At 43.5% G+C, this 14361-nt stretch overlaps 1 protein-coding gene across 1 annotated transcript; it reads right to left on the bottom strand.

Moving 5' to 3' along the window:
- Positions 1-6711: 6711 nt before the first annotated feature.
- Positions 6712-14026, bottom strand: LOC121576838 (large subunit GTPase 1 homolog). The gene is made up of 14 exons (XM_041890369.2): positions 13807-14026; positions 13227-13353; positions 12643-12763; positions 12251-12337; positions 12022-12108; positions 11864-11924; positions 11458-11634; positions 10867-11271; positions 10354-10455; positions 9609-9752; positions 9187-9310; positions 8986-9065; positions 7967-8137; positions 6712-7870 (listed from the first exon to the last, which is right to left on the bottom strand). Exons 1-14 carry the CDS (start codon positions 13897-13899, stop codon positions 7679-7681), a joined length of 1971 nt encoding a protein of 656 aa, XP_041746303.2. The 5' UTR covers positions 13900-14026; the 3' UTR covers positions 6712-7678.
- Between the last annotated feature and the right edge of the window lie 335 nt (positions 14027-14361).

The raw sequence follows: 14361 nt of genomic DNA, 5'->3' as shown, positions 1-14361 counted from the left end.
GTGGTTTCTTTGCAGCATTCGACCATGAAGGCCTGATTCACACAGGGTCCTCTGAACAGTTGATGTTGAGATGTGTCTGTTACTTGAACTCTGTGAAGCATTTATTTGGGCTGCAATTTCTGAGGCTGGTAACTCTAATGAACTTATCCTCTGCAGCAGAGGTAACTCTGGGTCTTCCATTCCTGTGGCGGTCCTCATGAGAGCCAGTTCAATCATAGCGCTTGATGGTTTTTGCGACTGCACTTGAAGAAACTTTCAAAGTTCTTGAAATTTTCCGTATTGACTAACCTTCATGTCTTAAAGTAATGATGGACTGTCGTTTCTCTTAACAGAACAAAAATTTGGAAAAAGTCACGGGATGTTAATACAATATCTGAGTAATAATGACTAATAAAGTCAATGGGGGCCCCCTGGAGGTCAGGGCCCCTGGGCACGTGCCCTTCGTGCTCGGTCGTTATCCGGCCATGATTACTACAAGTTTAGATAGCTTGCTAGACTAACTATCAATCTATCAATTGTTAGCTGACATGGGTAATTGAGTGACTATCAATGACTGATATAAGAGAAAAACTGCTAATGCACAACCAAATCCTGAAATTGCACCTGTTGTATCCTACTATTTTTACTCTCAATAGTAAGTTGAGACCCCGACTGAGTTTGGGGCCGGGTGCCCTACGCTACCGGTTATGTCGCTTCTGCCTGGAACCAGCCCTGTAAACACCTCAGATAAATTAGGGTCTAAGCTACAATGTGAAAATGTGACAAATCTGAGTTTAGATAAACGGTTGAGTTTGATATAAAAAACTATGTATTTTTTTTTTCTTTTAACGTCAGTTATATTTTTCAGTGACGAAGACATGGATGTCTAATGGTAGGTATGCAAAATGGGTCAACTTTGAGCACCTCTGTCTCCTGAATGTTTTGGCATTCAGGTCCAAAAAGTCGCTTTTTGGCCACTTCTACCATGGGCAAACATGTATGGAAGGTTTTGTTCAAATCAAAAGGGGTGCAGTCAGAAAGTGATAGAATTCATATGAAACGACCCTTGAGTGGACTTTCACTGCACCATAATAGTGAGTTCACATGGGAAGGCCTGAGCATAAAGAAGTAACGTTAAATAAACATACTAAGTTACCAAGCAAAGCACTTCAGAAGACCTTGCGGGTAAAGGTCTTGATTTTTACTTGGTAATGGGCAGGGCCTACAATGTGTTAAGACTGAAAATAATAGGCTTCCCTGATGCGTAGATGAATCCAAAGCAACAAGTGTTCAACCATTCTTCACATACTATCACCATCTTGTGGCAGAAAATGGTTTAACAGTTCACATCTCTTTACCATCTCATACTAAACTTCACTATTAAACTCAGAAGAACTTAACCATATTGGGCAAAATGTTGCTGTAGAAGATGATTTTACACGATAGTAAGGTTGTTGATAAAGGATGTGAGGAAGATGTAAGGATCCGTTGGGATCTGACCTCCAGATCAGAGTTGAGGGATGACGAGTCGGAGAACGTTTCTGAGGTGCAGGGTTCGTCCACTCTCACCCCCCTCATGGTCCTCCTGAGGGGATGGCTCTCTGACACACCTGCTTCCCTGGACAGAGTCACCTCCTTCAGACACACCTGAAATGTTCTAAAGACGTCTTTACCCTCACATTTCGTACTGGTTGAATGTTGACATCCATGTAATATCGCATATCAGCCATCTTGTTGAGATTTTTTTTATTGGAGGGAACACGGAGAGGAGAGCCATCCAAGCCCAACTCACATGAGGAAAGAGAGCTGTGTTTAAAGATGATTATCAAATACTGTATGAGGCAAAGCCAGAACAGGAATGAAAGAGCAACTTAAAGGGGAGTTCTCAAACATCTGCCATTGAGTCTTTTATTCTCTAGCTTAAAGAACTTTATTTGCTCTTTCATTCCAATACTTTCTATAAAAGCACATATACAACACTGTCAGGCATTGCGTCCATCTCCTTAACCTAGGCATGTGTAGACAGGACTCAAGGCTTACTGGCTGTTTTTCTTAGTCTTCCCTCTGGGGTTATGCTGAGTGGGGGAGAGAAGCCCCCTAGGAGACTGTGTCTGGAGAACCCCTTCCAGGCTGCTGCTGAGTGGTACCCTTCCTGCACCAGGACAGGAACACAACCTGACCACAGAGTCAAGACAGAAATGACAACATGGTTGGGGTTCAATTCAATTAGAAGTTCTATTCACATATTCATTAATCTCGCCCACCAGCCAGCTCTCTCGAGCCTGGAAACGAGGTTACATATTCATAAGCTGGAGAAGGATACAGCAAGATCCAGGGCTGCACAGCACGTTGATGCCAGTAGCCAAGGCATGGCTCTCAGTACAAACTCATACTGGGTGTCGTGGAGCAATATGGCCGAGGAGTATAGGGCACTGGCCAGAGAGCACTGCACCCCTGAGAACACTTGCCCTTGAACTCATCTCCCCTCTGCGCTAAAAGATCAATGAAGAGGTTAAAGTGCTGAGAGCATTATGTAGTGTTGCAGTGAGCATTATGTCATGTTGTGTTGCAGGTTTTCACTACATAACACTTGACTTTGAGGGCCTGTTGTGACAATACATCCAAGTATGGCAACTCAGACATGAACTATGATGGGATGTCACTTACTGCTCTGGAGAAGGCACGGAACTTGGAGGTCCAGGCAATCACAAAAAAGAGCAAACCAAGAACATAACCCAGGACCTCAGTGCTGTCCTACCCCCCTCTGTTGCAACACAGAACATATAGGGAAGAGGATGGAGATGAAATGAACAACTTCCACAGCTGCCATAAAACTATTAATGGATGGATGTAGCAGGTAATCATAACCTTATATAGTATAGGCCCATACATGTTCTGGAAATACACTGAACAAAAATATAATCGCAACGGTCCCATGTTTCATGAGCTGAAATAAAAGATCCCCAAAATGTTCCATACACACAAAAAGCGTATTTCTATAAAATGTTGGGCGCAAATTTGTTTACATCCCTGTTAGTGAGCATTTCTCCTTCGCCAAGATAATTAATCCACCTGACAGGTGTGGCATATGAAGAAGCATGATCATTACACAGGTGCACCTTGTACTGGGGACAATAAAAGGCCATTCTAAAATGTGCAGTTGTCACACAACACCACAGATGTCTCATGTTTTGAGGGAGTGTGCAATTGGCATACTGACTGCAAGAATGTCCACCAGAGCTGTTGCCAGAGAATTGAATGTTCATTTCTCTAAGCCACCTCCAACATCGTTTTAGATAATTTGGTAGTACGTCCAACCTGCCTCACAACCGCAGACCACGTGTATGGCATCGTGTGGGCGAGTGGTTTGCCGACGTCAACGTTATGAATAGAGTGCCCCATGGTGGCGGTGGGGTTATGGTATGGGCAGGCATAAGCTACGGTCAACAAACACAATTGCATCTTATCTATGGCAATTTGAATGCACAGAGATATTGTGACAAGATCTTGAGGCCCATTGTCGTGCCATTCATCCGCCGGCATCACCTCATGTTTCAGCATGATAATGTACGGCCCCATGTCGCAAGGATCTGTACACAATTCCTGGAAGCTGAAAATGTCCCAGTTCTTCCATGGCCTGCATACTCACCAGACATGACACACATTGAGCACATTTGGAATTCTCTGGACTGACGTGTACGACAGCGTGTTCCAGTTCCCGCCAATATCCAGCAACTTCGCACAGCCATTGAAGAGGAGTGGGACAACATTCCACAGGCCACAATCAACAGCCTGATCAACTCTAAGCGAAGGAGATGTGTCATGCTGCATGAGGCAAATGGTGGTCACACCAGATACTGACTGGTTTTCTGATCCACGCCACTACCTTTTTTCTAAGGCATCTGTGACCAGCAGATGCATATCTGTATTCCCAGTCATGTGAAATACATAGATTAGGACCTAATGAATTTATTTCAATTGACTGATTTCCTTATATGAACTATAACTCAGTAAAATATTTGCGTTTATATTTTTGTACAGCATAAATTGTCTTGTCAACTGAAGAGCCAGCTGATTGGAGAGAAACACCCCGACAGTGCTACATAAATGGCCAAGGAAACAGAGGGCACAGGCTGCCTCCTCGCCTGAATTCCTGCCCCGCACTCTGCATCTCTGACATACCAGCCTAGAACAAGCGTTGCAGATAAAAGTTAAGTAAAACAACTACAAGTAGCCTAAACATGACAGTGCTTGACTTGGGAGTTGAATCACTGGAGCTGCTTGAGCTCCTGCACCTCTTATTGAATATTAGTTCAAAATATTGTGGAGCTCCTGCACCTACAGTGGCTTGCGAAAGTATTCACCCCCCTTGGCCTTTTTCCTTTTTTGTTGCCTTACACCCTGGAATTAAAATTGTTTTTTTGGGGGGGTTTGTATCATTTGATTTACACAACATGCCTACCACTTTGAAGATGCAAAATATTTTTTAGTGTGAAACAAACAAGAAATAAGACAAAAAAACAGAAAACTTGAGCGTGCATAACTATTCACCTCCCCAAAATCAATACTTTGTAGAGCCACCTTTTGCAGCAATTACAGCTGCAAGTCTCTTGTGGTATGTCTCTATAAGCTTGGCACATCTAGTCACTGGGATTTTTGCCCATTCTTCAAGGCAAAACTGTTCCAGCTCCTTCAAGTTGGATGGGTACCGCTGATGTACAGCAATCTTTAAGTCATACCACAGATTCTCACTTGGATTGAGGTCTGGGCTTTGACTAGGCCATTCCAAGACATTTAAATGTTTCCGTTTAAACCACTCAAGTGTTGCTTTAGCAGTATGCTTAGGGTCATTGTCCTACTGGAAGGTGAACCTCCGTCCCAGTCTCAAATCTCTGGAAGACTGAAACAGATATCCCTCAATAATTTCCCTGTATTTAGCGCCATCCATCATTCCTTCAATTCTGACCAGTTTCCCAGTCCCTGCCGATGAAAAACATCCCCACAGCATGATGCTGCCACCACCATGCTTCACTGTGGGGATGGTGTTCTCAGGGTACATTCTTCCATATGTTTGGGGAGTCTCCCACATGCCTTTTGGCGAACACCAAACGTGTTTGCTTATTATTTTCTTTAGCAATGGCTTTTTTCTGGCCACTCTTCCGTAAAGCCCAGCTCTGTGGAGTGTACGGCTTAAAGTGGTCCTATGGACAGATACTCCAATCTCCGCTGTGGAGCTTTGCAGCTCCTTCAGGGTTATCTTTGGTCTCTTTGTTGCCTCTCTGATTAATGCCCTCCTTGCCTGGTCTGTGAGTTTTGGTGGGCGGCCCTCTCTTGGCAGGTTTGTTGTGGTGCCATATTCTTTCCATTTTTTAATAATGGATTTAATGGTCCTCTGTGGGATGTTCAAAGTTTCAGATATTTTTTTATAACCCAACTATGATCTGTACCTCTCCACAACTTTGTCCCTGACCTGTTTGGAGAGCTCCTTGGTCTTCATGGTGCCGCTTGCTTGGTGGTGCCCCTTGCCTAGTGGTGTTGCAGACTCTGGGGCCTTTCAGAACAGGTGTATATATACTGAGATCATGTGACAGATCATGTGACACTTAGATTGCACACAGGTGGACTTTATTTAACTAATTATGTGACTTCTGAAGGTAATTGGTTGCACCAGATCTTATTTAGGGGCTTCATAGCAAAGGGGGTGAATACATATGCACGCACCACTTTCCCGTTATTTCTTTTTTAGAATTTTTCAAAACAAGTTGTTTTTTTCATTTCACTTCACCAATTTGGACTATTTTGTGTATGTACATTACATAAAATGCAATTACTCAATGTTTAAATGCGTAATTACCCACAGGCCTACTCACATAAAACATGCTATTATCAAAAGCACCGCCAAACAGCTGAGTCAGGTCGGGATGCAAACTTTGTCGGTTTGAAAAACAGGTTGATATGTCAGGTGCCACCAAGACTTCAAACCAAAGGCTTTCTGCTCTGTCCATTTGTGACACTGTGTATCCTCTCCCATATCGCTAAACTGTGGCAACATTGTCCTAAAAAATATTTGGAATGGCAGTTGGCAAATACGTGGAGCCCAGCACAGGTATGTACAATTGTATGTGCTATCCGGGATCCTTGGGACGTCCCTACCCTAAACCCTTGGCTAACCATTTAAAATTTGACCTTAAATGGGGGTAAAGACATCCCAAGAATCACGGATAGCACGGACCTATGTAAAAGGTGTGGGCAATTGTGCCCTGATGGCATGCAAATTTACTTCACAAAAGCGCTGCCTGGTTATTCAAATTTAAACATATTTCCATGTAGATTAGAATGAGATTGACATGATGATGCCCTTACTCAATTCTTAATTTATTTGACCAAATTTGAGTTATAAATACACTCGAGCTGATCCAATTTAATTTTCATTAATATGAGTCACATTTTTTAAATAATTTATTAGGTCAATTTTATGTACCTTTCTTTGGACATCATGTGCAACAAAGCAAATCAATTGCAAACCAAAGAACACCTTTCCTAATTTCTGCTGTAGCCCTACACTGAAAGATGAAAGGAATTTCTCAGAGAGAAAATGTAGGTCAGCTTCAAGTAGGCCTACCTCATTGAGGCCTCTGTTGTGGCAGTTTGAGGGTACATTGGGCACATAATCAGGGCAAATATTAGAAACACTCACGAGAGAGCCAAAAACACCACAAAGTAACATTTGAAAACCATCTGAAAGATAATTATTTAATCAGGGATATTACACAATTGTTATTGCATCAGACATTTATCGCAGAGTAGCAGTTGGTTCTAAATCTTAGGGAATCCAACTACTGCCAAAATAATGGAAACACTTGAGTAAATGAGGGACAAAGTATATTGGAAGCAGGTGCTTCCACACAGGTGTGGTTCCTGAGTTAATTAAGCAATTAACATCCCATCATGCTTAGGGTAAAGTATACAAACGTTGGGCAGGCTATTATTTTGGCTACCCCATAGGATGACAATGCCCCCATCCACAGGACTTGAGTGGTCACTGAATGGTTTGATGAGCATGAAAACGATGTAAACCATATCGCAAGGCCGTCCCAGTCACCAGATCTCAACCCAATTTAACACTTATGGGAGATTCTGGCATTGCATCCTTTCAATAGAGTTCCAGACACTTGAAGCTGTTCTGGCTCGTGGTGGCCCAATGCCCTATGTTGGTGTTTCCTTTATTTAGGCAGTTATCTGTAGTTCATTATCTATGTAAAGTACAATAGTTTGCACCTTCCTGTATATGTAACAAACACATAACCAAATAAATCTTGACTGATTGATCTCCTTAGCAATACATTTTATCTGGAGTAAGGCTCAATTCCATTCAATTCCTAAGTTGCTAAAATTCCAGGAATTGAGTTGACCCCAATTCTGCTCTGGTAGCTACACTCATAACTTCTGTAAGATTTGTTGCACAACTCAATCATAATCAAATAGTGGAATGTATCATCAATGCAATGCATGATAAGTTAATTCACAACCTATCCCTGGTTCTCCATATTGCAAAATGCAATGGAGGTTACTGTTGTTGACCAGTATCTACATACAACAAACACCAATTCCTGTGGAATTGCATTGGAAAGTCCTTTGGGGGTTAACACTCCATTCCACTCCAAACTATCAGCGATTTCTAACAGTTTATAGATGTTCTTCAAGCATCCAAGTGCTTGGTGAGTCGGCGTACTTTCTCTTTCTTGTTCCTGTTGCCATACTTCTTCCAGGGTTTGACCACAGGCTGTTCCGTGCCAGGTTGCCCCTGACCTACCTGTTCACGCTGGCCTATGCTGCCTAGCTTGTAGCCCATGTAAGACTGGACCCCCTTGGTGAGTGCTCGAACATTCTCCTGGAACAAAATGCACAACAATGTGGCATGAGTTTGGTGTCAATCTCTGCCAGTGGCATATTAATGTAATTTCTGTGGAGTTGCCTTCTATTGTACCTGATGGAAGAAGTTCTTGTCCACCAGATTCTCATGTCTCTTGACTTTGCTCTGTTTGTTGCCTGTCTTGGAGTATTCACCGTCTGCATCTCCGGACTGGAACTTGCTGTGCTGGGGCTGGAAGTCTACAGCACTGATGTGGGGAGGAGGGTGGCAGTACAGCAGTTTCCCCTGGGGATGGTCAGAAAGAACCAGTTAGTGGTGCTTCCTCTCCCATTACTACTACTGAATTTATACTGAACAAAAATATAAACGCAACAATTTCAAAGATTTTGATGAGTTAGTTCATATAAGGAAATCAGTCAATTGAAATAACTTCATTAGGCCCAATCTATGAATTTCACATGACTCAGCAGGGGCACAGCCACTTGGGAGTCAGGCCCCACCCCCCGACGATCCCACATGTGAAGAAGCTGGATGTGGAGGTCCTTGGCTGGCATGTTTACACGTGGTCTGCGGTTGTGAGGCGGGTTGGACGTACTGCCAAATTCTCTAAAATGACGTTGGAGGCAGCTTATGGTAGAGAAATTAACATTAAATTCTCTGGCAACAGCTCTGGTGGACATTCCTTCTGTCAGCATGCCAATTGCACTCCCTCAAAACTTGAGACATCTGTGGCATTGTGTTGTGTGACAAAACTGCACATTTTAGAGTGGGCTTTTATTGTCCCGAGCACAAGGTACACCTTTGTAATGATCATGCTGTTTAATCAGCTTCTCGATATGACACACCTGTCAGGTGGATGGATTATCTTGACAAAGGATAAAATGCTCACTAACAGGGATGTAAACAAATGTGTGCACAACATTTGAGAGAAATAAGCTTTTTGTGCATTTAGAACTTTTCTGGGATCTTTTATTTCAGCTCATGAAACATGGGACCAGCACTTTACATGTTGCATTATATATTTTTGTTCAGTGTAGGTCTACAGACTAAACAATTTGACTATTCTGCCTAATTAACCACCATTTTACATCAAGAGGATGCATTTGATGGTGGAAGGAGGAGGGTTAACTTACAACGACGTAGTCCTTGAGGATGTAGCGGGCTGATCTCGACTGGTCAGGCTGTCCGTGTGTTGTCATGAAGCCCCTCATGTCTGAAAGAGAGCAGGACAGTGTCAACGGCTTGCTCTGACTCCATCACTATCATATGGCTTCTGTTGTGCTGTGTCTGTTGTTCTACACTGTACTATATAAGGACAGGGTTTATGGTCTCACATCCGTAGGCCATCAGTAGCTCCTCATAGTTGGGTATGCGGTCGGGGTCCTCGTCCTCTCGCGGGCGGATGATGTTGATGCCATAGGTGCCCTCTAGCACATCTCGAGGAATAGTCTGACACACGTGAGCAGTCTGTTAAGGCCTTAACCACACTAAACACCCAATCAAACTTCTGAAAAATCCTTTACCCGAGTGAAACGATTAGGCCTCTGAATGTAGCTGTATTTTTGTAATGTGAAATGATAATAGTATGCAGCTCCACTTTGGTCCAACTGAAAAAAAGAGATATAGCTGTGAATTAAAAAGTATTTTAGAAAAACAAATCTCCAGTATTATCTACTGATAGGGACAATAAATATGACTCTTCTACACCCATAAGTTAACAGACAAGCAGTTTGCAGGGTTGGTAAGTGAAGGATATGAGGGAGATGGCAGGCACATGGTCTCTTATCTGGTCGATGGGCAGGATCCCACAGCAGATCATCTCAGCTTTAGTGGCCACAAAGGAGGGCATGACCAGGCCGGGGCAGTCACACAGACACAGACCTGGCTCCACGTACAGCGTCTAGAACACACAATCAATCAAATGTATTTATAAAGCCCTTTTTACATCAGCAGATGTCACAAAGTGCTATGCAGAAACCCAGCCTAAAACCCCAAACAGCAAGCAATGCAGATGTAGAAGCACGGTGGCTAGGAAAAACTCTCTAGACAGGCAGAAACCTAGGAAGAAACCTAGAGAGGAACCATAATATAATATAATAATATGCCATTTAGCAGACGCTTTTATCCAAAGCGACTTACAGTCATGCGTGCATAAATTTTTTTGTGTATGGGTGGTCCCGGGGATCGAACCCACTACCTTGGCGTTACAAGCGCCGTGCTCTACCAGCTGAGCTACAGAGGACCACAGGAACCATGCTTTGAGGGGTGGCCAGTCTCCTTCTGGCTGTGCCGGGTGGAGATTATAACAGTACATGGCCATTAAGGCCAGATGTTCAAACGTTCATAGATGACCAGCAGGGTCAAATAATAATCACAGTGGTTGTAGAGGTTGCAACAGGTCAGTACATCAGGAGTACATACACATTTGAATGCTTTATTATTGTAACAAAGGCATACATTTTTAGAGGTCAAGCAGGCTAGATCAGAGAGCAGTTCTTTACCTGAAAGTGCTTGGTGTGCCCAGGCGTGACTGAGACGGACACCTTCTTATTTCTCAGAATGGTGTTGATGGTGGAACTTTTTCCCACATTGGGATACCCCACCTGTTTAGAGAGCAGATTGGAGTGATCTCAATTCTCCTAACACAAGACCTGTTCTCCTACTTCGTAAATGATTCCTGTAGTAATATAAAGAGTATTATAAACTGGGTGGTTCGAGCACTGAATGCTGATTGGCTGAAAACCGTGGTATATCAGTATATCACGGGTATGACAAAACATTTATTTTTAATGTTCTAATTACGTTGGCAACCAGTTTATAATAGCAATAAGGCACCTCGGGGGTTTGTGGTATATGGCCAATATACCACGCCTAAGGGCTGTATCCAGGCACTCCACGTTGCGTTGTGCGTAACAGCTCTTAGCCGTAATATATTGGCCATATACCACACCCCCTCGTGCCTTAAACATAACCTAGTATTGAAGCCTATTGATGTCCAGTGTGTGTGTACTCACCAGCCCCACTGTGAGCTCGCCCTCTTTCAACGTTGGCCCATCATGAGCAGCCTTAAATATGGCCAGCAGCTCGTCTTTGGTCAGCAGGCGACTGGAGTTGTGGAAGGAGGAGGAGCCGTGGGTGGAGCCGTCTATACTGTCTTCGTCATCTGCTTCCTCACCCTCTGATGCCTCTGAGCAGGTCTGCCAGTCTCCCTCTGCTACACAGTCTTTAAACTGCTCCCCTCTCTGCTGCTTCTCATCCATATCACTCTCCTCATCTTCTTCCTCGTCCTCCTCGCTCTCTTTCTCATCCTTGTTATCCTCTACATCCTGTCTTCGGCTCACATTGTCGTTGTCTGGCATTCCCTCGTCTTCATTTTCTGCGTCGCTCTTTTCATCCTCCTGCTCTTCCACTTCCATTCCCTTTGGAGAATGAACAAGGGAAGATATCACTGAGGTCTGAAGAGGAGAAGCCTGACAACTCATCTTTTCATCAGTCAAAAAAGTATACCAGGCATAAGTTAAACAATGATGAGCACAGCGTACAGTCTGGTTTAACCAGGCCATCTAAGACCAGCCCTTCCAATTAAAATGTGAATGACTCCTCACCTTCTCCTCTGCCTCCAGCCTCTCATTCTCCACCAGTGCAGACCAGAACACAGCGCGGAGGCCCTCTCTCTGGAAATATCTGGCCCAGATCCTCCGCTGCTCCCGGGTCAGCAGGTCAGCTTTGTTCACCAGCAGCAAGTTCACCTTGTCCCGGGACACCTCCTTGACATAGCACTCCTACAGGAACCATGAAGATCAATGGGTGAAATGCTGCAGTGTTTCCCCAACTATCAGTTTGGTGGGGCGGATTCCCCCACCTGGCAATGCCATCCCCCATCCATGAAAAATTGGCCTCAATTGTTTGACAGCCTTTGGCCAGACTGATCCGTGGAGAACGGACACCAAATTAGAACAGTGGATCAAATCAACGGGCTAGTTTGGCTGCGCCCTTAGGCACTTTACTTACCAGGTCAGGGCAACGAAACAGCAAAGGGTTTCTGGCATCAACGATCTGAACAACGATGTCACTGCATAGGAAAATTCACATTTCCACCATCATACAAGGCACTGAACAGCTGACACAGGACACAATCAGTCATGAGACACAGCAGCTCTGAATCCTACCTCCTCTCAATCACTCTCCAGAGCTGTCTCCAGAAATCCAAATTCCTCTCAAAAGGGGTGAGAAACATTTTCTGCTCCTCTTCAAGTCTATGAAACAAAATAGATCAACTTTAGGGCACTGCTGAAAGAAAACAGTGTTACTAAAGGCACACAATCTATAACATCAAAACAATGAGATCCTATTCAATTGATGGGGGGGTAAGTGTTGTGATTGTAGTGGGTTTCATACAGTGCCAGTTCTCGTCTCCACTCCAAGAAGCTGTCTCTCTCTGTCTGCTGGAGGACCTCTGGACTGGTGCTCTCATCCCAGTGAGGCCTGCAACATGACAAGACAAAGAAGATACAGTAATGGAACATCAGAGGCAATGCAATATCAGCACAATCCCTACTACTAAGACAACTAGAAAGAGGACATGAAATAACATTTGGAAGTAATGTCACTGTGTTTACTGCACGGTTAGTGCTATCGGTAATCCTTGGGACGTCCCTACCCTAAACCCTAATCTTAACCCTTACCTTAACCCTTTCCTAAACCTAACCATTTAAAATGTCAACTTTAATAGGATAACGTCAGAATTGGGACTTCCCATGGATCCCAGGTAGCAAGGACCCTTACTGCACCTTCGTGGAATTCTGAGGAGTTGTTTGTTCTCTTCGTGCAGCTTCTTCAGCTTTGCTGTCTCCTCGGCTGTCAGTAATCCTGCCCGAGCTTCAGCTGGCACGAACTTGATGTTGAGCTTTTCTGGGGAAACATTTCATCCATCAGTTGCATCCTGGCAATCCAGTCCAAAGAGGCAAGTTCTGGGGTGTATTCATTAGTCGGATTCCATTGCAAAACATTTGGTCTGTTACAAAAACTCTAAGAACCAAAACAGAAGTAAATGGAACGAAACGGGGAGCGACCTACCTGAATTTGTCCAATAGAAACTATTTTCGTTGCAAAATGTTTTCCTTTTGGAGTAAATAGTTTTCTGTTGCAAACGTTTTGCAACAGACAAAATATTTTGCAACGGAATCCGACTAATGAATACACCCCTGGGGAAACAGTTTCTAGTTTATATTGGACAAATTCAGGTAGTTCCCTCTCAGTTACGTTAACTTCCGTTTAAAGAAACGTACTGCAAAATAATTGGCGGAATGAATACACCCCTGGTATAGGACAGTTTCAAGGATCACTTGTCAGGTCAATGCAATGGAGTATTTACCTGCAACAAACTCAGTCCCAGCCATTTCTGCAGTTGCAAGGAAGTCATCCATAGAGCTCTGTTCAGTCACTGACTGCAGGTTGAGACGACCCCAATCGTAGCCATCGTTCAGTTCACTGGTGTGGAGCTGGCAATGTGATATCACGTTTAATCATCAGCAAGTTGTATTGCTAGCTACTGTAGTTAGCTAACTAACAAGACAGACGACCATTAAAACAAGACGTGTTACTTTATTTACAGGAGAGCAGTATTCACCAAATCCTGCTTTTTCTCAAATGTTTTACTTTACTCTGCTAACTAACTAGCTAGAAGTCAGAACAGGCTAGAACCCTTAGTTGGAGGTAGGCCTAGCTATAGGTTAAGCGAACTAACTTGCTGATGCCATTATCAACATAACAGTTAGCTAACGTAGCGTCCCGTGTAGCTCAGTTGGTAGAGCATGGCGCTTGCATCGCCAGGGTTGTGGGTTCGATTCCCACGGGGGGCCAGTATGAAAATAAAAAATGTATGCACTCACTGTAAGTCGCTCTGGATAAGAGCGTCTGCTAAAAGGTAAAATGTAAAACGTAATTAACGTTACCCAAGTATCGCCCCTCTTGTTGCCTCGGCCTGCGTTGAGTCTCTCCTTTATCAACGATCTCCCGAGCCCCATGGCAGACTTCTTCTTACCCATTTTGGGTAGTCCTTACTTGTTACCACAAATTACTTTTTGTCAATTTTATTAGTTCACGTTGGTATTTCACGTTAAACAGCTCAGCAAGCAATACCCCATGTGAAGTGAGAATTGTTGTCGCATGAGGAGGAAGTGAAACGGAACATACCAACTTCGCTGAATAATTACTACTAATAATAATAACTATAGAGATTGACCTCAAGTGTATACATCTCTGGAAGTAACTGAATCAGATTCAATATGTATTTTTGTTGCTTAAATTGTAATTTTATTATGAATTACTATAATGATTTGCGCATTGACTTTGGTTTTGTGGTACATTCCAAAAGATATGTCCAACACTCAAATATGCATTGAAGGAAACATCCTCCGTCAAATAACATGTCCGCCAAGGACACGGTCTAAAATCTAAATAAAACAAAAAAAATGTGTGACAGGTGCTATCATCTAAATGTTGATACT

Source organism: Coregonus clupeaformis, chromosome 11 (genome assembly GCF_020615455.1).
Source record: "Coregonus clupeaformis isolate EN_2021a chromosome 11, ASM2061545v1, whole genome shotgun sequence".
Lineage (NCBI taxonomy): Eukaryota > Metazoa > Chordata > Actinopteri > Salmoniformes > Salmonidae > Coregonus > Coregonus clupeaformis.
This window is presented reverse-complemented; position numbering and strand designations above follow the sequence as displayed.